The sequence below is a fragment of the Leopardus geoffroyi genome, chromosome E3 (genome assembly GCF_018350155.1).
Source record: "Leopardus geoffroyi isolate Oge1 chromosome E3, O.geoffroyi_Oge1_pat1.0, whole genome shotgun sequence".
NCBI lineage: Eukaryota > Metazoa > Chordata > Mammalia > Carnivora > Felidae > Leopardus > Leopardus geoffroyi.
The window spans coordinates 11064015-11088205 of NC_059340.1; the positions used below are offsets into that span (position 1 = coordinate 11064015).

Sequence of the window (24191 nt, forward strand, 5' to 3'; positions counted from 1 at the left end):
AGGACCTGAGCCAAGACCAAGAGTCAGACGCTTAACGGAGCCACCCAGGCGCCCCTTTTTACCCCAAACTTTTTAAAAACGGTGGCATGATTTACCATAATGAAACATACACATTTCAGGTGTACAGGATGAGTTTCTGCAGATGTATAATCCCATGTAGCTCTGTCCCAATAACTTATGAATGTCCCCAGCACCGCAGAGTCTCTGTCCCTCGCTGTCAGCCCCTACGACCCACGACAGGAAACCCCTGCTCCAGGTCCTAACTGCATGGATCAGTCTGCGTTGTGTGTTTCACCACCAGGAAATCACACAGTGGATACCATTTTGTGTCTGGCTTGTTTTGTTCCACGTATTTTGAGATCAGGGCGCCTGGGTGGCTCAGCTGGTTGAGCGTCCGACTTCGGCTCAGGTCATGATCTCTTTGGGAGTTTGAGCCCCACGTCAGGCTCCGTACTGACAGCTCAGAGCCTAGAGCCTGGAGCCTGCTCTGGATTCTGTGTCTCCCTCTGCCTCTCCCCTGCTCTCACTCTCTCTGTCTCTCTCAAAAATAAATAAAACATTAAAAAAAGTTTTTTAGGGGCGCCTGGGTGGTTCAGTCGGTTGAGTGTCCACCTTCGACTCAGGTCATGATCTGGCAGTCTCTGAGTTCGAGCCCCGCATTGGGCTCTGTGTCTCCCTCTCTCTCTGCCCCTCCCCCACTCATGTTCTGTCTCTGTCAAAAATAAAATAAACATTAAAAAAAAATTTAAAAAAAATTTTTTAATGTATTTTGAGATCGACCCATTTCTCTGTCGAGTCTATAGTTATTTTTATTGCTAAAAAATATGTTTATATGTATTGATTACATATTTTTATTTGCCCCTTTCTCTTGTTGATGACACTTGGTTGTTTCCGGTTTTTGGCTACTATGGATAAAGACACTATGAACCTCCGTATTTAAAAACAATAACAAGGGGCGCCTGGGTGGCGCAGTCGGTTAAGCGTCCGACTTCAGCCAGGTCACGATCTCGCGGTCCGTGAGTTCGAGCCCCGCATCAGGCTCTGGGCTGATGGCTCAGAGCCTGGAGCCTGTTTCCGATTCTGTGTCTCCCTCTCTCTCTGACCCTCCCCCGTTCATGCTCTGTCTCTCTCTGTCCCAAAAATAAATAAACGTTGAAAAAAAAAAAAAAATTAAAAAAAAAAAAAATAAATAAAAACAATAACAACAAATCTCCTGGCTGGCTTCCTAGGCCCCAAATTCCCATAATTCCACAAAAGCAGCTCAGGCTCTCCCCAAGAACTCTCTTTGCACATTCTGACCACCCCCCCCCCCCAACCTAAGTACCCACCCCCCCATGGGTGGGGTGCCTAGGATGGGCTAGAGGAGGGACACAGAAGCCGAGGCCTGGAGGAAGAGATCTAGGCAGGGGACGCAGCACACAGAGGGATCCTGAATGGAGAGACCCTAACTCAAGGAAGGGAAATAGTCTTACGGTGATGTGGTTGAACTGTCTACACTCATGGAAAGGTGGAACATCTTCTACACTTTGTAATACAATGTTGAGTGGGAACAAAAGCAAGGCCCAGAAGATGACCCGCAGCCAGATGGCCTTTTTCAGATACATACATGGGACCAAACTAGAAGTCAAGGGAAAGGTAAGCGTGGGTAGGAGGCAGTGACCGTCAACGCCGTGGTCGCAGCGACGGGGGTGCTGTTCTTCAAACAATAAACAAATGTAAAATTAAAGTGGGATCAATATGTATCACAGACCAGGGGCGCCTGGGTGGCTCAGTTAGGTTGAGCATCCGACTTCAGATCAGGTCATGATCTCACCGCTCATGAGTTCGAGCCCCGCGTCGTTGGGCTCTGGGCTGACAGCTCGGAGCCTGGAGCCTGCTTTGGATTCTGTGTCTCCTGCTCTCTCTGCCCCTCCCCTGCTCATGCTCTCTCTCTGTCTCTCAATAATAAATAAACGTCAAAAAAAATTTTTTTTTAAAAGCTTTGAAACAGAGGAGACAAACCCTAAGAGACTCTTAAATACAGAGAACAAAGTGAGGGTTGCTGGTGGGGTGTTTGTTGGGGGTTGGGCTAGATGGGTGATGGGCATTAAGGAGGGCACTTGTGATGAGCACTGAGTGTTGTCTGTAAGTGATGAATCACTAAATTCTATTCCTGAAGTGATTATTACACTATATGCTAACTAACTTGGATTTAAATTAAAGAAAAAAAAGTAAAAAAAAAAAAAAAAACCTTAGCCCAGCACTTGGCACAGACGAGGTGGTAAAGTTTTGACTAAATGAATTAATGAAAACCATTCAGCATGATCAAATTAAAAAAAAAAAAAAAAAGCTTTGAAACCTCTGAGGCGGGGTTGGGGGGGTGGTGACGGCAACAGATTGGGTCTGTTTTAAGCAGCCCACTTTGGTGGCATGGAGAGTCATTTCTGCATGTCCCCCGCAATGTCCCTGTGTGGTTTCTGCTCCTGCTTGGGTCCCGTCTTCCCTCGGGGGGGGGGGGGGGCTGGGCTCAGGCTGCATCCGTTGCAGCCCAAAGCGGGGACCCCGGGGGATTCTGGGACGCAGGACCCAGGAAAGGAAGCCCGTGAGTTTGGCCATGTCAGACAGGCACCTAGGCGGACCCCCACCTCCCGTGCCCCTCCAGTCAGGAGCCCCGAGGAGCTGTGCCCAGCCAGCCACCACTGTCTGGACCAAGTCAGCAGTATCTGCCCGAGGGCCCCCCAAGATCAGGAGCTGCACACAGATGCACCTGTAGGGGTCCCAGGGACAGGAAACAAAGCGGGGGTGGGGTGGGGAAGGAGGACGGGGGTGGGGGGGGAGGGGGTGGATCTCAGTCAAGGAAGAGCTTGGAAATGTCTAGAACAGAGGTTACACTCAAAGGCCCGCGAGGGGCAGGCGGCTGAGCTCATCGGGTGAAGGGAGCCAGGGTTAAGACCTGCTTTGCATGTTAAACACCCAGGAATGTCCACTGGTTGCACCAAGAAGCAGGTGTTCCTTCTCAGCCTGTTTCCTTCCTTGCACTTTCGGGAAAGAAGAACAGAGACGTGTTTTTCTGGACCCAAGAAACTGGTCGGTGATAACACGATGACCAATGGGTCCAGCACCTGGTCTGGCCGGGGGCGGGGGTGGGGGCGGGGGTGGGGGGCAGGAAGCAGAAAGGATCGAGGCTGCCTTGGGCGGTGGGGAGGCTCCTTCCCTGCTGAAAGGGGAGTCAGCCGCCACTCAGCTCTGATAACCTATTACCCCGTGGGTCCTGGGTCACAAGGTCTTCCAAATTTTCCAGAGAAGACGGAAATCCAGAGTTTTGTGATCTCTCTCCGTGTTTAAAATGTTTTGAGAACACACCAGGTGGGCCGAAGAAAACACGTCTGGCTTACAAATACCGCCTTTTCCTTCCCAGACCCCTAAAAGTTCTCAAGGGTCTTGGGTTTGAGTGGGGGAGGGGGGGGAGTCAAGTTCCTGGATGGCAAGGGGTGCCCGTGTATATGATCGCTCGTGGGGTCTGCGCCTGGAGCACCGAGGGGGCTCAGAGCTCCCCGGGCGGCCTCTGAGGTTGGGGTCAGGAGCAGGTGGAGAAAAATGTAAACCAGATCAAAGCAAGCGGCCTGCTCCAATGTGCCAGCTCTGGACACTAAGTGGGAGTCTCGGCAGCCCGCTGCTCTGAGCGGCCCGCCTCCCTCTGCAGTTCGCCGGTGCCCAAGCCCAGAGCCTGGGAAGGCACAGCTCAGGGTCTCCTCGCCTGTCACCCCCCTGCAAGGGTCTTCAGTTGGGAGTCAGGAAGGAGCACGAGCTCTGACTCCCGGCCCCGCTCTCAGCAAGCTGGGTGACCCCAGGTATGTCCTGTGCCTCTCTGAGCTTTGGGCTGTACCTTGGCACTCCTCGAGTCGGAACGCGTGGCCTGTCCACCACGGTTCCACGGGCCCAGTGCTGTTTGCTGTGGGTGACGATGTGTTTATATAAGGCGGGGGGGGGGGGGGGGGGACGGGATTCAGGGAATAAGCAGAGACAGGTAACAGGTAGACACTGGGGAGTCGGGAGCTCAGGGAGGGCATCCTGGAGGTGGTGGTGCCCGAGCGAGAAGCAGAAGAACCTCAGTCCAAGCAGATCTAGAACCGCCCTGCCTGGGAGAGCTTCCTGGAGAGCGGAAACGTCCTGCACCCATGCCGTCCAGTTCGATAGCTACTGGCCACATGTGGCCACTGAGCCCTTTGAGATGTGGCTGGTGCGGTTGAGGAAGCCGTGATTTGATTTGATTTTAATTAATTTGCGTTTGCGCAGCCACATGTGGCTAGAGGCTACCAATGTGGATGGTGCAGTTCTGGGACTTTTCGGTCCCCTACTCGCTCGAACGCCAGCAGCCTCCACCCCGGTCCCTGATCTTCCCCTGTGGTTAACCAGCTCCCCCCCCACCCCCCCACCCCCAGTCAGCACCGGGACCATTCCAGGCTCGGGTTCCATCCTGGCTCCGTGATGTCAGGAACGTCAGCAAGGCCCTCAGGGACACAGCACTCACTACTGTCCCCAGAAAGTCCTTCTGATGTTTGCTGAGCTCCTGGGAGAAGACATTGACCCTGAGCACTTGAAATGAGCCCAGCTTTTCTTTTTTTATTAAACAATTTTTAAGTTTATTTATTTGTTCTGAGAGAATAAATATTCTGAGAGAGCAGGGGAGGGGCAGAGAGAGAGAGAGAGAGAGAGAGGGAGACAGAGAATCCCAAGCAGGCTCTGCACTGTCAGCACAGAGCCTGACACAGGGGTCGATCTCATGAACCGCGAGATCATGACCTGAGCCGGAATCAAGGGTCGGACGCTTAACCGCCTGAGCCCCCCAGGTGCCCCCAAGGAGCTCAGCCTTGAGCCACGAAGAAAGGGCAGGAAAACTGTTTGCTGTGCCTCCGGGGCCTGACCTCCTGCTTCGCTCTTCCCCCTCCCATTACCAAGGTGGGCACACTGAGGCTCAGGACACGGTCCCGTCAGCGAAGGAAGAGGGTCTGAACAAGCCCAGAGCCTGGGCTCCTTCCACTGGTCCTCACTGCCGGGGCCTGGGAGGGCAGGGGTGGCGTGGGGGACACAGAGGGCACAGAGTTCCCTAACACAGCACCAGCCACTGGGCAGCTTAAAACACAGAAACTGATCTCACCCAGTTCTGGAGGCTGGAGGCAGACTGTGAACTCCCTGGTGTCATCTCTTATAAGAACACTAATCCTTCTGGGTCAGGGCCCCACCCTTCTGACCTCATTTGACCTTAACTACCTCCTAAAGGCCAGATTTCCAAATACTGTCCCCATTTGGGATTAGGGTGTCAGCACATGAGTCTTAGGGGACACAGGCATTCGGCCCACAGCCATGAATGGGGGGGAGCCACGTCAAGGGCGAACAAAGCTGGGACCCCACCCATGGGGTCTCTATGCTGCACCCTCAAGGACAAGAGGGCAGAAAGGGGGTCCCCGGGAAGGGCCCAGCACAGTGTGTGAAGCTGGAACACGTGATCACACGGAGGGAGAAGGAATGAGGCCGTGCCCCGCTCCCTCCTCGCCACCCCCGTGTCTTAGCTGCAACAGCCCTCCTGACATCTCTTAGTAGACACCACCCGCAGGGCCCTGGGGCCGGGGCCTGCTCCATACCCTGGGGGACTGGTGTGACCACCGTGCACCACGGCCAGTCCTTTCTTTTTGGGGTTCAGTTCCAAATCCATGAAATAAAAGCGGAGCCCGCGATGCGAGGCTTGGTCCTGCCCAGAGCAGCCAACAACTAGGGACTCAACGTGCTATCCTTCTCCCCCAGGAAGACAGCACTTACCCAAATGATGGGAGGAAGGCCTGTGGGTGGGGACAGGAGAGGGGCAGATGTGACACCCTGTCTCCAGCCTCCCTGGCAGTCTGCTCTCCCCAGGTGGGCCCAGCCAGAGCGAGGCTTCGTTTACCACATGGATTGAGGTCACCGGCCCCTGAGCTTTCTAGAATGTTCAGGCACCTGGCCTGGGGGTCAAACTTGAGCTGAAACCCACCTACAAGCCCCACGCCCCAGCTGCCTCACGGCCCCCCGCACTCTAGCTAACTGCATACTGGCTTCGAGTCAAGACTGGGGCCTAAAACCGACACATGCAACCCCCCCCCACCCTGCCCCGGAGCCAGGTCCCCCCTTAGAGCCTAACCTCCCCAGCGCTGCCTCCCCAAGGACACTGCATCTGGTTGTGCCCGGTTTACGCCTGTCATCGCCTCTCGGAGCTGCCCTGAGCACTTGGTGACAGTCCAGCGGCCAACCGGCCCTGCCCCCTGGGGAGGAGGTCTAGGCCCTGAGGGCTTTCCACGGGCTTTGGGACAAATTGCTCACTTTTATTAGAATTCTCACTTGACTATGGCCAACATCCCCAGGGCAGCGTTCAATTTGCCGAAGTCACCGAGACAGAGAAAGTGAGGGAGACAGTGGTGACAGAGAAAAGGAGAGAAAGTCTAGAAAGCGGCGTAAAAATGGCCAAGCCGGCCGAGTCGGCATTATCGTCCCATCTTGCAGATGAAGAAACCGAGGCTCGGAGAGGTCAACGCCCTGCCAAAGGCTATGAGCTGGTAAGTGGATAGAATGTGCCACGCGTGACAGGTAAGTGGTCTATGGGGGCTGTCAGTAGACCCTCTGGGCCCCAGAGGTCAGACCCTCCGTGGCATCGTCTTCTCTAACTGCGAAGGAGGTGGGTGACCCCAGGGCTGATCATCTTTGGCAGAAGTGAGCCCCCTGAGGGTGAAAGGGGCCAGAAGCTGCCTACTCACCGCCCTGGGGTGGGAAGGTGCTTCTATGGGGGTGTGGCACCCGTCACCTCTGGGAACAGCTTTCACTCCATGCAGGCCCCGGGCAGGGTGCTGTTCGGGCCCAGCCGGTCCCAGAGTCTGAAGCCTCTCAATCAGTTAAGTTTGGCAAGAGGGTGGGACGGCTGGGGTCCTGGTACCTGGGACAGTCTCCAACGGTCATGGAGGAGAGAGCGAGCCCAGGATCCGGGAAGGGGGTGTTCCCTGGGTGGAGGGACCCAGCTCTGAGGGCTGGGTGCACCGGGGATGGCTGAGTGTGGGTCTCGCTGCCTGGGCCGCAGGGCCTGGTGGACAGACAGCTGCCTTCACCTGCACGTCGGGGGGACAGAGGGAGAGCTGGCCATCCAGATAAGCCAATACCCACACAACAGGAGCAAATAAAATCGGGGCTTTCACTCTGCGGGCTGACTTCCGGCTGGGTGCGCAGGGGCTGGGGGTGGGATAGGGTGGGGAAGACTCCAAGGTTCTTGCAGCCCACGGGGGTCTTGCAAGCTGGCGGGGGAGGTTAAGGTGAACGGTGGCAAAGAGCCCCCAACAAGAAGGCGACCAGGCACCTCAGGGCCCACACGCATGGGCACGCACACTCAGGCACCCCCAGAATGGAAGAGGACATAAAGGGGGCACTTTCAACCAGCAGGCTGTCTGAAGGCTCGATGGGCACCAAGACAGTGAGGGGCAGGCCCGCGACACCGTGACGCGAGCCTGAACTAGAACCTCTCTCTGGAGGGGCCGCGTGAGGACCTCCCCCGCACACAGATGCTCTGACCCACGGCTTAGCTTCTAGACCTTTGCCTGCAAACGCAGTCCCAGGCAAGATGAGGTCCGTGTCCCGAATGGTATGTTATGGCATTAACTGTCAACAACAACAACAACAAAGAGGGCTGGGAACGAGCGTCCGCCAGCGGGGGACAGGTTGAAGACACGACAGTCACCTGTTCCGTGGCTGATGGCGTGAGAGTTAAAAGGAGGGACGGGACTTTGGCAGAAATCTCTGCTAAGGGGAGGGTCAGCTGAAAGAAAGAGCCAGTGTGGAACGGGGGGCGGTGAGCGTGGCTTAATACCAATTGATGCTACGAAAGCAAAGAAAAACGAGGGAAAATACCACAGACGCAAGTTTACGTATATTTATCTCCCCAAGAGTCCCCACAAACCCCGTCGTCGTCGGTGGGGCAGGAGCCACGTGGCTGAAGAACAGGGGAGCGAGGGAGGGAGCTATCGCTGGGCACCTTTGCGTCTCTTTGGAATGACAAGTTGTGACTTTGCTATCTACCCCAAAATTACAAATGAGAAAAGAAAGCAGTGAGGTGAGGAGGCCTTCCTGCAGGAGGAGGTAGGACTGGGGTGAATCGCAAAGGCAGGGGCGTAACGTTGGGGTGCGTCGAGAGGGTACGGGAGGGAGGGGCTCAGCGGTTAGGGGCATGGCGTCAGGAGCCCGCCGTGTACCTGCACCGTGACCCCGGCAGTCATTTCCCACCTGGAGCCCAGGGACGTCCCGGCCATGACCTGATGCCAGGAGAATGGATGGGGCTCCCTGCCTCTCCCAGACGGGTGCACCACCTCTTTCCCGTCTGTAACCCTGTGGTCCAGGGGACTCTGACCCTGACCCACCTAACAGGCCAAATGACCCATTATCCTAAAGCTGACCCTGGTGCATTCTGCCTTCTCTCCCTGCAGGGCTCCCAGTAGAGCTGCTGGGTGAGCCCGGGTGAACCACAAAGGAGGGAGGTATCCCAAGATCTCCAGACGGCATGCGACGCTTGAGGTCTGCTGAGACACGTGCTGGGTGTCTGGGCAATGGACGCACACGAACAACAACGGGTTTCCCACAATACCCTGGGGGCGGGCAACAGCAGCACCCCCACCTTCCAGAAAAGAAAACAGTGATTTACTTAAGCGGAAGAATTCTCCAGGGGTGCTATGGACTGAATGCCCGTGTCTCCCTGCGAGTTCCTACGTTGAAGCCCTGACCCCTCAATGCAGACGGCCCTTTGGGAGATGATCGGGTTTACGTGAGGTCACGAGGGTGGGACCCCTAGGATGCAATTAGCATCCTCATAAAAGAAAGAGAAAGATCTCGCTTGCCGGGGAAGGGCCGCGTGAGGACACAGGGAGAAGGCGGCCATCTGTAAGGCTTCACCGGCACCAGCAGAGGCGGGCACCTTGATCATGGACTTCCAGACCCCAGAAGTGTGAGAAATCAGTCTGTTCTTCCGCCTGCCTGGTCTGTGGTATTTGTTACTGCAGCCCGAGCAGACGGATACGGGCGGCACAGAGGAGATTCAGACTCACATCTGTCTAGACCCCAGGACAGTCCTCTCCCTCCAGCCACCCCCTCCCCTGCGCCTCGATTTTCTTCTTATTCTCGCTAACATGGATTGGTTGCTGCTGTTACTCTGTATGCATTTTTTAGATGTTTATTTATTTTTGAGAGAGCACAAGCAGGGGAGGGGCAGAGAGAGGGGGACAGAGGATCCAAAGAGGGCTCTGTGCTGACAGGATGACAGCAGCGAGCCGGATGTAGGGCTCGAACTCATGAACTGAGAGATCATGAACTGAGCCACAGTTGGACGCTCAACCGACTGAGCCACCCAGGCGCCCCCCCTGTGCATTTCTGCATTGCAATTCTGTAGGTGTTATTGTATTAAAATGCACAGAACACAAAGTTTGCCCTATTAACCATTTTTAAGCTCCGCGGTAACAAACATACTCACATTGCTGTGTGGCCATCACCTCCGACCATCCCAAGAGTCCATTTGGTGCAACTCAAACTCTGTACCCCTAAAGCAGGATCTCCCCGTTCCCGCTCCCCCAATCCCTGGCACCCAGGACCCAGCTTTCTGTCTCTATGAATCTGGCCACTCTAAGCACCTCACGTGAGTGGAATCGTGTGGTATATGCCACTGAGCATAATGTCCCGGAGTTCATGTGCTGGGGCAGGAAGGAAGCGTCCCCTTCCTGTTGAAGGCTGTGTAATATTCCATCGTGTCCACAGACTACATTCTGCTTATCCCTTCGCGGAGCCGCGGTTGCTTCCATATTTCAGCTGCTGTGAACAGCCTGCTAGGAGCACGGGTGTACAAAGAGTTCTTCGAAATCCTGCTTTCAACTCTCCTGGGTATAGACGGCCAAGAGTGGGATTTTGCTAGTGTCTGTTTTCCACACCTTATTCTCTCTCACTTCCTTTCCTACCGGGCCCTGCCCCCAGACGTCCTCTTCCTTGTCTGCCCTCCCGCCCTGGTAGCTTTCTTTGGCCCTGGGATTAGGCCGACAAATGGATCCCAACCAAAGAGCCTGGGAAGACCCCCTCAGCTCCCGTGGCCACCCTGTCTTCCCCTCATACCCTCACCCTTGGCCATTCCCTCCAGCCCCCACGCTGCCCCAGCACACGATGGGCTGCCCCACCCAGGCCTCCGTGCTTTTGCACATGCTGTTCCTTCCCTGTGCTCGAGCACGTCCTTCTCTCCAGACTACGGTGTGATGAAGGGTTTACAGAGCTGTCTACCCCCACCTGGCTGTCCCCAACTCCGGGGCTGGGGTCTGAGCCCCCGTGGAACCAGCACTCAGGATAGGCTTGGCATCCAGACTCACTTGTGAGCCGGTGAGGAAGGAGGAAGCCTCAAGGGCCAGGTATAAGGAAGTCACAGACAGAAAGGGAGAACCTTTCCCCCTGTGCAGGCCCTGCCTTCCCCAGCCACCGTCCAAAGGGCCTGATGCCCCTCAGGGTGACAGATGAGCCCTCGGGAGGCTGGAGAACAGGCTTCCCAGAGACATGCTCACCTGAATTGCTCCCACAGGGCCCTCCTTTGCGGGAGCAGGGGTGAAGTGTGGAGGAAACCTGCCCTCACAGGGACAGACGGCTCTTTGTGGGGCGGGGGTGGGGGAGATGCGAGAACCTTTATTCTATGGGAGGATTCAGAGGTCCCGGCTTTTGGGAACAAGCACTCCTTGGGGCGTTAATACAGGGCGTTTTCCCAATGCTTTGACTTTTCTGGGACATTCTAGCAGCACAAATGCAAAGCAGGCCCACGGCACAGGGGGACACGTGGGATCTTACAAATGCCACCGCCTCCAGGTCCCGTGACCCTGACCGTGCTGGGCTCCGGACCAGGCACCCACTGAGCCCTTGATTTGTGTGACCACACTAACCCTGCGAACAGCCCTGTGACGCGGACGTTAGCACCTTCTCTGTTTTCCAGGGGAACCTGACTACAGGCGGTTAAACCAGGCTAATTTGGACTGAAGGGCTGGGGGAGGGAAATGGCCAGAGGGAAGCTGAGGGGGGGTGGGGGGGAGATCACTCTGAATAGAGCTACTCTGAAGAGTATTTAGAAAGAACAGATAAAAAAAGAAACGTGCGCGGGTCCTCCTGACATCTGGGCCACCCACCGGGGGCCTGCGGAGGCCCGGCTCCGGGAGCTGATACGGCAGCCTGTCATTTACAGGTGACCCCTGCAACCCCTCTGGTCCCCTCGCTCCCATCTGTGACATTCTGGGTGGGCAACCTGTCCCCAAAGGATTGCTGAGCTGAGGGGGGGGAGGGGAGGGCATCCAGCCGTGGTGGGTGCAAACGAGTTCTCCCAGACAGTTCACCATGGAGCCCTCCCCCCACCTCAGAGCTGCACCTGCCTGGGGCCGAGCCGTGGGACGGGGAGACAAGAATCAGGGACAGGTCCCAGCTCCCGGATGGGGGGGCCGGGGCCATCTCCCGTCCCTCAGTGCCCTGACCCAGTCTCACCCCGACCCAGTCTCACCCCTGAGGCGGTTAAGGGAGGCAAGAGTCCAAGGAGCCTTCTGAAACCTTCCCCTGCCCCGCAGCTCCCTGGCAGTGTTCCAGATCTTCCTGCAGGCTCCAAATTCTGACCCTTGAGAAGAACGGGAGTCAGTGGGGCTCCTCCCTGCTGTCACGGCTCACACAGCCAGGGTGACAGCTCTGTACCCATCCCGAGGCCTCTGACGCCATGTTTAGACTCGCCCACAAACCACGCAGTGTGGACACGCAGGACTCTGTCTGCATCCTGAAGACGACGGAGAGGGGTCAAGGCCGTGCAGGGACCCCCAGGGGGGATGGGCACGGAAAAGTCCCTATGCTCAAGGCCACCTGTGACTGCAAACACAGCCCCTGCCCTTGTCAGGCTGGGCCTTTTGTGACGCTTGCCCTCACTTGGGCAGAACCTCCCCAGGCTGCCTTGTGCCACCAGCTGACCCGTGTTCTAGACAAGGACCCCAGGGCAGGGCCGGGGCCCGGGACTCAGGTGGCAGGGCCACACTCGGCCCCAGAGCAGGCGACACGTGTGCGGGAAGGGATCAGATTTCCGTGCAGCTGCCCCCTTCAGGGTCCTCAATAAACATCCGCTGAATTCCTACGGATAACCAGCTCGCCATGCACTGGGCGCCTGAGCCCTCGACCTAAAATTTCGTCGCCACAACCCAAAGAGGTTGATTACCGTGCTGCCCATTTTAAAGGTGAGGCCACTGAGCCCCGGGGGGTGGCTCCTGACAACCTGCCTGCGGTCACACCGCTGATCAAGCGACAGACCCAGGAGTGAAAACCCGTTTTCTTGACCGTGGCAGGCACGTCCCAGAGAAGCGGCCACTCGAGTAAGATCTTCCGTGCGGAGTTAAGAGCAGGCATGATTGAAGCAGGGCCCAGGCAGGGAAGGGCTGGGAGCAGGGGAGCCCGCCCAAACCCCGATCTGCTACGTGTCTGCTGTGGGACCTGGGGCGGGTTACTGGGGTGGGCCCCTCTCCTGCCCACGGAGCCGTGGCGGGGGTGAATGGCGCAAAGCCCCAGTACATAGTAGGCACTTCAGAAAGATCGCAGAGGTTAAGCTTTGTCTGCTGTAAATTCCCCAGATCGGTCACCGCATTGGTGACTTTTCAGCTCTGAAGGAAAAACACTGAACTTTGAGAACAAATTTCCACCCGCTGCCTCTGCTGCTCAGGAAAGGGAGTCAACCATGGGGTGGGGAAGGGATCTAAAGGAAGGCTGAGGCCCTGACAGTGGAGGGGAAAGTCCAGGGGAGCGTCCAGGAGGCCCGGCCTGGTTGCAGGGGAGAGCCAGCCTTTGAGGGAAAATTAACCCTACCTTGAAAATCAGCACCTGGTTACAGCCTAGGGCTCGGCCAGTGCAGAGGGAGGGCTGACCTCACTCGCCCTCCCTCCTTGGCTCCCTCCCTCCCTGCTCATCTCCTGGCAGCCCCCAGCTCAGATCAGGTGGCTACAGCCTAGGCTGGATCAGAGAGGGGGCCACTCTCCTCCATGGACACCTCACCGGGCCCCCCCCCCCACCAGGTGTGGCCACCCCAGGGCCGATGTACCCTCCAGAAGCTCACCCCTCCAGCAAACACCTGTTCAAGACCGGTGACAACCAGAGCAGGCTCTGAGGGCCCCAGGAGGCACTGGAACCCATATAGGACACGTCTTCACCTCCACTCACGGGTGTGACCACGCAGGTGACCCCAACTTCCCGCCAGCTCGGGACCAGAAGGACTATGGGACGGGCCGGCCGCAGGCTAGGCGTTTACGCAGGCTATCATTTCCCCAGAATCCTGTTTGCCCACAAAGCAACAGAGTGGCTCTGAGGTTCGGCAGCCCCGGCCGTTGTCACCCAGTAAGGACCTCCAGGCTCCTCCCCACACTGAGCTCATGTGGTAGTCGGTGACTCCACAGCCAGCGGCCCCAGGTTCAAATCCCCACACCTCAGGTATGTTACAAGGTACAACTGGTGCGGAAAACAGCCCGGTGTTTCCTCAAAATGTTCAGTGCACAGGGGCGCCTGGGGGGGGCTCGGTCGGTTGAGCACCCGACTCTTGATTTGGGCTCAGGTCACGATCTCACTGTTGGTGGGTTCGAGCCCCGCCTCGGGCTCTGTGCTGGCAGTGTGGAGCCTGCTTGGGACTCTGTCTCCCTCTCTGCCCCTCCCCTGCTCTCTGTCTCTCAAAATAAGGAAAGAAACTCTAGAGAAATCGTGTCCAAAAATGTCAAGCGCAGAGTCACCGTGCGATGGCGTATGATGTCTACGCCCATTCCCAGGTACACAAACACCCAAGAGCGACGGAAACACAGGTCGACGCCAACAAGTGTACACAGGTGTCCACAGCAGTGTTAGTCATGACGGCCAAACCATGCCATTCCACATGGCCATCCGTGGGCGAATAAACAAAAGGCAGCACGGCCATACAGTGGAGTATTATTCGGTCGTGAAAAGGAACGGCGTCCCGACACAAGCCACAGCGTGAAGGAGCCTTGAAAACAGAACGCCAAGTGAAGGAAGCCGGTCGCAAAGAACCATGTGGTGCGACTGCCTTGAAAAGAAATGTCCGGAAGAGGCAAATGCACAGAGACAGATGGAAGGTAGACGGGTGTTGCCGGGGGCTGGGGAAGGGGCGGGGAGGGCGGGCACTGCTTAACGGGTGTGGTTTCTTGCGGGTGACGAGAGTGTGTTGGAATTAGACAGGTGTGATGGTTGCACAACTCCGGGAGCACAGTGGATGCCACCAAGTTGTAAACTTGAAGGCAGGGAACTGCATGGTATGCGAATTAGATCTCAGTAAAGCGGTTATTAAAAAAAAAACGAAAAAACAAAAAACCCTACTCTGAGGCGCCTGAGTGGCTCAGTCGGCGAGCGTCCGACCTTGGCTCAGGTCACCATCTCACGGTTCGTGAGTTCGAGCCCCGCGTCGGGCTCCCTGCTGTCAGGACAGAGTCTGCTGCGGATCCTCTCTGCCCCTCCCCTGCTCGTCTCTCTCTCTCTTTCACAATAAATAAACTTTGAAAAACAAAATAAAACACCCCCTACTCTTCCCTTATTGGCCTCTGTGATCTGGGGCAAGGAACTGATCCACGCGATGCCTCAGTTTCCTCCTCTGGGAAATGGGGCCAGTGACCGTGCCTACGTGATAAGGGCCACGGTGAGGACCAAGTGAGCTAACAGAGAACACGTTCTGAGCAGCTGTCTTGCCGGATGTCAGCTCCTTCCCTCGGCCTGAATCCGCCATCCAGCCCTTCGGCTTCCACATGCTCTCCAGGCTCCCGGGGCTTTTTTTCTCTTTTCATAAAATTTTTGCAAAGCATACGTGATATAAAACTCACCACCTGAACCGTTTCTCAGTGCGCAGGTCGGTAGTGTTATGTGCATCACGTCGCTGTGCGACATCTCCCCGGAACTCTCTTTATTTTGCAAAACAGAAACTCAGCACGCGCTAAACGACAACCTCCCCAGCCGATCCCCCCCTCTCCCCAGGCCCTGGCAGCCGCCGTTCTACTTTGTGTCTACACATCCGGCCGCTCTAAGTACGTCATGTGAGTGGCATCGGGCAGGACTCTATATGTCCTTTTGTGAATGGCTTATTCCACTCGGCGTAACGCCCTCCGGGTTCATCCACGGTGTAGCAGCTGTCAGAACCTCCTTCCTTTTTAAGGCTGACGGGTATTCCATTGAACGTATGCACCACACGTGACCCGTGGACGGACACAAAGCTGCTTTTGCCTCTGGGCTATATTACGAATACTGCAGCCCATAAACATGGGTTTAAGCATAGATCTTAAGCATAGATCTCAGAGGTAGGAGTATGTCCAATATATTGCATTTAAGGCAAGGATGAGTGTAAGGCATCTAGAGGTGAGTTTCCCCTTGTAAGTTCTTTAAGTTTATTTATTTTGAGAGAGACAGTGAGAGCAAGTAGGGGAGGGGCAGAGAGAGAGAGAGAGCGCGAGAGAGAGAGAGAGAGAGAGCGCCAATTCGGAGCAGGCTCCACACATTCAGTGCACAGCCCTAGGCGGGTCTCAAACCCACAAATCGCAAGATGGTGACCTGAGCCGAAATCAAGAGCCGGACGCTCGAACAACTGAGCCATCCAGGCGCCCCTCCCCTTAAACGTTTTCATCGAACGCACTCACAACAAACTGTGCACGGTCAGCTGCCATACATCTCGGTGGGCCTGTCTGGTTGCTGGACGATCAGAATGGGCCCCAAGCACTGGCGGGACCGGGCAGGTCCATCCGGGGCTGGTCCTTGTACCCCCAGAGGTCGTCGTAAGAAAAAACCCCGCAGGCTCTGGGCAGAAATGACTCGGTGCCATAGAGCGCTGGTCCTAAGGCCTAGACGTGCACCTGGAGTGAGGACAGAGGGGATCAGTCCTCCTAGTCCGTACCCCGAGGTGCCAGTGATCCCAGGACACCACTCACCCAGCCTCAGGGTGGCTTCCTGGAGGAGGTGAGGCGGGAGCCAACCCCGGGGTCATCCGTGTTCAGTCTGAGGACCGGTGAGGGCTGTCGGGCTGGACTAAAGCTGTAGTGACCACACATTCTGGTTTGCCCTGTTGTCCAGGGTAATTATTTTTAGGGCGCCCTGTCATTCTCCAAAGTGTCCCCGTGCGGGTGATAAATTGCAGTCACTGTGTGAGTTACTTGCTGCGTAACAAATTACCCAAAAACTCAGTGGCCTGAAAGTACGTCCAACTTCTATGTCTCTCGCAGGTCCTAGGGGTTAGGAAAGTGGGCACTTGCGGAGGAGGACCTCTTAGGAGGCTGCAGTCAAGTGCTGGCCAAGGCTGTGCTCACTGGAAGGCTTGCCTGAGGCGGCAGGGTCTGTTTTCAAGGTGCCTCGCTGTCGGTGGGAGGCCTCAGTCCCCCCTCCGCGGGGCCCCTTCGGTGTCCTTGCGACATGGCAGCTGCCCCCACGGAGCAAGGGACCCGAGGGAGACAGGGAGACAGAGACTGAGAGACTCGGCCAGGCAGAAGCTATCCGTTTACGTCCGAGGCTCGGAGGCTTACACTGTCATTTCTGCCACCTTCTGCTTGTTCGAAGAAAGTCGCTAATCCAGGCCCCGCTTCAATGAAGGGGAGCCCTGGCTTCGGAAGGGAAAAGCGTCAAAGAATTTCGGATGTCTAACAACTACCGCTTCTAAAATAGGGCGTGTGTGCTGCAGAGACGGGACAGAGGAAATCAGACTGAGCATTCACGATGCCAGGGGAGAAGCAGGGGATGGTCTGAAAAGGGCTTTTGAGCAAAGCAGAGTGAACCGTGACATCTGCCCCAGCACCAGACTCCAGTGGGGCCACACGGCCTCCGCTCAGCCCCTACCTGACCCACTGCCCCCTTCCTCTGGGTTTCTCACCCTTGATCTCGGGTGGAGAATGCACCTTTTCTCCCCACTGGACAGAAGCTCCGTTTGTGTTTCCCGCTGGGCCCTGCACACAGCAGGTGCACGCTGCCGGGTTTCTGCATGAACGAAACGCCCATGTGCACCAAGCACAAGTTGTCGTCCCACCGACCACAAGTCACAGCCTGCACTCTGCATGCACCTCTCCTTCCAGGCTCCAGGCCTTTGCTGTGTCCCCTGCCCGGAGTGCTCTGGCTGTGCTTGCCACTTGCACAGCCCTGGAGGTGGAGGGACCCAGGGGAAAGCCGTCTGGCTAAATCAGGGGAGAGATGAGAAGGACGGGGCATGGCGGGGGCAGGGGGCAGTGGGTACGGGCAAGGACAGGTAGACCACGCCAAACAGCTGGATGTGGGGCAGGCCAGGGACAATGCTGTGCCTTCCACACCTGGCGCCCGGCAGCTGGGGCCCCCCTGTGCTCTCCACGCATACCCTCCCGACCCACCAGTGCCCACCCCCTCCAGCTGCCTGTCTTCCCTCATCCTCCACACCTCCACCCCCCTGCCGTCCTCCCATTCTGCCCCGGCTCAGCTCAAATGGTGCCGTCTCCTCCAGGAAGCTTTACCCTCTTGCAGCTCTGGGGTCCTATAGCATTTTGGCTGCCCCTTGCCGAGGCTAAGCAACCTAGGTCCTCAGGCAGGTTCCTGGAGAGCAGTGACAGAATGTCCACTTGCTAGAATCAGAGTGTATGCATGTGCGGAGCCGTAAAAAGTCTCCTAACCCTGGGCTTTTCCACCTCCGCCCTGGCACTCGCCAGCTTAACCAGGGCATTTTCTCTCAGCTAATGCTTATCAGAGCTTATAGTGGACCAGACTCCGCTGAAGCGCTTGTCATGTCTTGTTAAGTCCTCACGGCGGCCTAGACAGTAGGCATGATCATGATCCCCGTTTGAGAGGTAAGAAACTGACAGCACAGAGACGTCAAGCAACTTGCCCAAGGTCACAGAGCCAGGAGGCAGCAGTGCTGGGATGCCACCTGAGGTGCCCGGTCCCAGGCCCGGACACCGCTGCTAGCCCACCTTTCCCTAAACTGCAAGCAAGTGGTGGCCTCAGCCCAAGGCACTCAGGAAAACGATGAGGGCTTTGGATGGACTTTTTGCAATTTTGAGCTTTTCTCTTAGAGATGCCTCCTTTTAAAATTTATCTGTCTATCTGCCTGCCTATCTATCTATATGCCTGCCTATCTATCTATCTATCTATCTATCTATCTATCTATCTATATGCCGCAATGCCACGACTGTGAGATCACGACCTGAGCCACCGATATTAGGAGTCAGATGCTCATCGACTGAGCCACCCAGGCACCCCTCCTAGAAATGCCTCTTAAATCTTCAGCGCTCACTATGGCTTGTCGGCAAGATTTCCCACAGGCAGCAACACGAACGGGCGCGCACAGGTCAGAACGCACCCGACACCTGCAGGCTGTGGGTCTGGCCCAGGTGGGCGGTGTGGGTTTTTGTGGGCACCTGCTTACCACATACTCACCTGGGTGCTTTTTCTGCCAGTCGAATGAGATGCACTTCCTTGGGTGGAATTTAAAGATAAGAGCATTTTATGGGCAAAAAAAAAAAAAGGGGGGGGGTGGAGGGGGTCTTACAGCTTCCTGCCACCTGAATGCATCTCAGGATGATGACCTTGCCCCTGTCCTCCCTCTGCTGCTATGACCTCTCAGCGGCACCTCTGCTAAGTGGCCCCTGGGGACGGGGCATCCAAGCCGGCGGGCCCTTAGGCCTGGCTGCCTGGTCATCAGGACAGCTTTTACCGCCTTACTTCTTGGGTTCAAATCCCAGCCCTGCCCCTTCTGTGTGTTCCTTGCTTTCCACATCTGTAGAATGGGAATATTCCAACTCCGACTTGGAGCGGTCACAGTTTTCGCTATATACTCATCAGTGGACCCCAGCTCTGCCTTATAGGGCCGCGGAGAGCAAATCTGAGTCCTACAGGACACTGGTGGGCTTCCACCTCCCCCTGGCCCTGAGCCCCCAGGCGGCGGGGCCCTCCTGCAGTGATGGATCCTGATTGGTCTGCGATGGTCTCATCCCCTGCGCAGTGACTGGTGCAGGCCTGTTCATGTGACCCAGTTCTGCTCCAGCAGTCGGTGCAGGAGCAGAGCGGGCCGGGGAGTGTTCCTGGAGAGGTTTCTCAGAGACATTCTGGAGGCAAGGGGCCTTTCCCTCCCTTCGGTTTCCTCCTGAGCTGCCAATAAAGCCTGCAGCTGCCCCGGCCATTCCAGAGGGAGCCACACCGTCACGCCAAGGATGGCCAAAGACAAAGACGGGGAGACCTGGGTCCTTGAGGACATCATCAAGCCTTTAAGTTATTAACCTTAGAGCAGCCCTGACTCCCAACCTCTTATCACACACACTTATTATTTAGGCCAGAGAAGTCAAGGCTTTTTGTTATCTGCAGCCCAAAGCAGCCTGCTGATATCTCGCGGCTGGGACCTTCTTGGGATCAAGCCCATTGTCGCGAAGGAAGGGTCTAAGCTCGGCTTGTGCACTCAGGGAAGACTTCTTGGAGGAGGTGAGGTGAAAATGGAATCTAAAAAGAATGAGCCGGTGGAGGAAGGGGGAAGGGTAAAGAATAACAGCCCGGGCAGACAGAACAAAGGTCTGAGGCTTTGGGCCATAGGGCGTGTGTGCATGCACACGCGCGTGCACGCAGGAGAAATAATCTCTGTGGCTGAGGCCGGGACAGGTGAGGCTGGGGAGGGGCGGGCAGGGCTGCAGTGAGCCCTCAGCCGGGCTGCAGAGCCCCAGGTTACCCCGAAGGCAGAGAAGTTCCGTGGATGGCCTTGATTTTATTCACTCAGGGTCTCGCCCTCCCGCGCGGTGCCGTGGGCAGGATCCGGCCATACCCAGATGCTGCCCTACACCTCGGCAGGGGGCAGGGGGCGCTGGGTCTGGCTTCTCCAGGTGCCTCTTCCAGCCCCCAGGGCACTCCGACGAGACTGGCTGAAATCTGGGTCACTCTGTGCAGGAGTCGGACATCCATCAAACAGGCAGTTACTAAGTGCCTACAAAGCAGTGTGCTAAGCACAGCGGAGAAAGGACCTGGTTCAAATCCCAATTCTGTCTCTTCCCAGCTGTGTGACCTTGAGCAAGCCGCCTTCCTTCTCCAAACCCGGCATCTGTACCTCTTGGTAAGGGAGGGTGAAGTCAAAAGTTTGCTCCAGTATCTTTGGTACTGGGTGGGGGTGGAGGGAAGCAGTGAGTAAAACGACTCTCAGAAAACTTCCTGAGGGTAAGGCTGGCGTCTGGGTGGGACAGAAAGAAGCCAACAATACGCTGTGCAGGACGACGGCTAAACAGGGAGGGAGCACCTGAACGGGGGGGGGGGGTGTGTGGAAGTGCCAAGTAGAGGTGGCAGGTGACCAGCGGCGAGCCGAGCCGAGCGGTGAGCATTCCTGGGAGAGAAAAGGCCCACAGGGGCAGAGCGGAAGGGATACAGGAAGCCTAGGGCTTGGGCTCTGTGCTCCTAAAGGCTCTGGAACAGCGTGCGGCCCACAGGGGAGCTGGACCTAACTGTTGAACCTGGAATAGCAAGTCTCTGGGCTTCAGCCAGAAAGCTGCGGCTTCGAATCCTGCCTCTGCCACTTCACCCGCGTGACCTTGAGCAAGCCACCTGACCTCTGAGCCTCAGACTCCTTCTTTGCAGAGGAGGTGTAAAAACCCAATTCGCGGAGCGGTGGACTGGCGTGTGCAGGAACTTGGACTAGGATCCCCTTCCCGCCTGGCTAACTCCTATTTGAAAGCCCTAAGGTCCCATGCCGCCTCCTGCAGGGAGCCTCCCAGGCTTCCCTCAGGCCTGTCTGCTACTCCACCTGACCCCCTTCCCTGACTCCACCTTGCTCTATTGTAACTGTGTCTTCCTTCTCTCCCATCAGGCTCTGGGCTCGGAAGAGGGAGGGGCAGGGCATCTCGGCATCTCTTAGATCCAGCGGCACCCCCACCCAGAGTGGGGTCCCTGCCAATGCGACGTCTTCCCCAACCCTCCACCCAGGTGGAAAGTAGAGGGAAAAAGTGATTAAGTCTGCTGGGGATAAAGAGAAGTGGGGGCGGGGGATGTCAGGAAAGGTTCAGGGTGGTATCACTACCTCTTGAGGGGTGAACAGAAGTTTACTGGCAGAGGGGCATGTTTCCGGGCAGAATCGCAACTACGAAAGCACAGAGGTGTGAAAGGAAGGAAAAGGAAACTGTGGGTGACCAGAGTATTGGCCAGAATGGGTAAAGATCGAGGATTCTGGATCTAGATCCCAAAGGCCATGCCAAGGATATGACCCCACAGGAAGCGGTGGAGAATCTGTTAACAGAGACGCTGGGGGAGGGGGGTGTATGCGTCTATACTGCACTAGTTTGGGCTAAAGTCAGGTTGGGGGAGGGATGGGGCAAACGACAGGGCTATGGGCCACCACTTGGGGGCAGGGGCTGGTGGAAGAATCAAAAAGAAGCAAAAGTTTGCCCTGGAGGACTTTTTATTGAAAATAGCTTCCAATCATACATCCACACCCCACACCCCTTCTACTTGCTAAAAAGCCAATGGCCACAATCATTCCATGCTGCACACAGCAGCCCTGGGAGAAGCAGGGGGCCAGATGGTGCTGTCTCCATTACAGACAGAGGGAGAGCTAGAGGAGGAAAGGGACCCTGCCATGGTCACGGTCACGGTCACTCAGGCAGTGAGGGGCTAGGGGCAACCTGAAGGCAGTGTTCCGGCCCAGAGTGCAGAAGAGGCAAGCACCTTCTGGAGCCAGACCCTGGAGACGAGGAGATGACCTTTGACCTCTGAGTCATCTGGAGCCCGGACTGGTCACCTGGGCCACAGACCAGCTGCCTCCAGCAGGGGACAGAGAAGGGGGACTCAGGACTCAATTCTGTGGTCCGACAGGTCAGCAGGGGCTCACTGCTCCTCCCACCTCCTTTCCCCCCTCCCGCTCCCCCCTCCCAGCATGTCTGCCTGTGAGTCCTCTAGACTGGACCCTGCGGTGGGGGCTGAAGAGGCCCAGTCCCTACACAGAAGGTGAGGGGCAGAGGGAGGGGCTCTTTGCTGCCCTTCTAAGAAGCCCCCAAATGCCCCCTCCTCCCAGCACCCACCCAGGCCCCACACAGCCACAGCCTGAGTCATCATCCTGGTTTGAATGGTAGCCGGCACATCAGCCAGGGGGCTGCCTGGGGCTGAGGGCCAAGGGTTGGAAAAACAAGGCCGGTTTCTCTCACCTCCAGCCTTGGAAGCGCAAGACAGGCTAGGGAGTGGGGGGCAGAGGGCAGGTAGAGGAGGGTTGGGGGGGGGTCAAGAGCCAGAGGGGGGCCGAGGGGGGGGAAGGTTCAGAATTTCAGCTGTTGGCTTTTGTTTTCAAATGACCTGTTTAATAATTACCTTTGCCATCAAAGGAGCCCAGGGCCCAGCAAAGGAGAGGTTTTCAACCCTCCATACCCCACCGAGCAGCCCAGCCGGGAGAAGAAAGTATACAAGATCCCACCGGCGGATCTGGCTCGCTCCATCTGGCAAACAATGGCGGGACTAAACTGCCCGCTCAGACACACACATCAAAGTGAGATTTCCAGGCAAGAACTTTAACAGGCAGATAAGAGGCTCGGATGGAATTATTTCCCTGCATCCCCAGAGCTTCCCTGGGCTCAGCGCCCAAGGGGGCAGCCTTAGGGGGCCTGTCATTTTAACCTTAACCTTGACCTGTAATGTACTCATTCATTTTGCAGTCAGGGGGAACCGCCTCGGCCCCAACCCCGAAAGACCCAACCAGCAACAACTTCATGGCTTTGAACAGTCACAATGGTGGACAAACAAGGGATTTAAGTTACAGCGGCCAGCTCGCGCTCACACTCCATGGGGCTCCAGCACCATAAAAAACACACCCCAAACCAAGCACCCACGGGGGGCTCACACAGTCAGATCCTGACCCGGCAGGAGAAAATCCAACTTGGTTTTTTTTGTTTGTTTGTTTCTTCCCCAACCTCCCAAGGCCTTCAACTATTTTTCCCCCTGCAGCATCCAAGCCCAGCCTCGAGGCTGAGCCATAAACACGCCTGCTCCTCCCCCTTCCACGGTTCGGCAACACCCCCCCCCAACCTTCCTGGACCTGGAGGAGAAAGAAACACCCCGACCCTCACCCGCAGCCCCTCCTCGGGCCCTCCCCCCGGCCTCTCGTGCCGTCCGCAGCCCTCACAGACACCTTGAGATAAACACCCACTAATGATTTTATGATTTTCTGCTCTCTGGGTAGCCGCGCTCAGCAGAATCCCTCCCCCGGCCCTGGCTACGGGGGCCGGCCCAGCCGAGGCATTGGGGGATGGGGGTGTTAGTTTGTTTTTTCCACTGCCGCGTCCCCACACCTGTTTTTCATTCATTCATTCGTTCGTTCATTCATTCACGGATTCGTCACTGCAGCCTCCCCGGCCCTTCGGATCTCGGGGAGGGGATGGGAGGGAGCGGGCCGAGATGCGGCGGGGGGTGGGGGGAGGCGGGAGACGGCGGCGGGGGTGCATCGAGGCGGGGCTCGGGGTGGAAGGACCCCGCTCGAGGGCAGATCGGGCGGCTTCGTCGAAAACAAGGCGGGCGGCGGGGCGGGGGCGCTCCCCGGGGCTCGAAGTTGTTTTCCGAGCCGCGGCGGCGAGGACAGCCGCCCGGGTGCGCCTCTTTGTCTCTCCCCGGCCGGCGCCGCGTCCCCGCGCGCTCACCTGGTCTTGGAGGACAGGAAGGCAAGTTTGATCAGGCCGTAGGTGAAGAGCGGGATGCTCTCCTTGGCGACGCTGGCAACTTGCAGCCGGTGCTCCAGGATGTGGAGTTCCATCGTCCGCCCGCGCTCCGCGGCGGCTCATCGGCGGGGGGCGAGCCGCGGCCCCCGCCCCCTGCGCGCCCTGCCGGCACCGAGCGCCGCGGGCGGCCGGCCCGGGGACCGGGAGCTCGGCGCCGGGCGGCCCGGGGCGGACAAAGGGGAGGCCCGCCGAGCCGCGAGGGGCCGCGGGCGGCGGGCGGGCGGCGGGCGGGCGGCGGGCGAGGGCGGCAGCGCTGGCGGAGCGGCGGCGCGCGGCGCCCGGCGCGGAGAGCAGCTGGTGTTCGCTGTAACAAACAACTTGCCACTCAAACGCCGGCCCGCTGGGCATGCGCGGCCGCGGCGGGGCGTGCCGGGACTTGTAGTCGCGCGCGGCCGGGGCGCCGCCGGCCGGGGCTGTCGGGGGCTGGGCGGCCGCGCGAGGGGCCGGCCCGGCGCCCGCGGA

At 57.4% G+C, this 24191-nt stretch overlaps 1 protein-coding gene across 1 annotated transcript in view; it reads right to left on the bottom strand.

The window, feature by feature from the left end:
• Positions 1-23961, bottom strand: part of CASTOR2 (cytosolic arginine sensor for mTORC1 subunit 2) — a 52421-nt gene extending 28460 nt beyond the window's left edge. The window contains exon 1 of the mRNA XM_045460991.1: positions 23652-23961. Within this exon, the coding sequence (XP_045316947.1) occupies positions 23652-23764 (113 nt within the window). The 5' untranslated portion in view covers positions 23765-23961. The remainder of the gene's footprint in view (positions 1-23651) is intronic.
• Between the last annotated feature and the right edge of the window lie 230 nt (positions 23962-24191).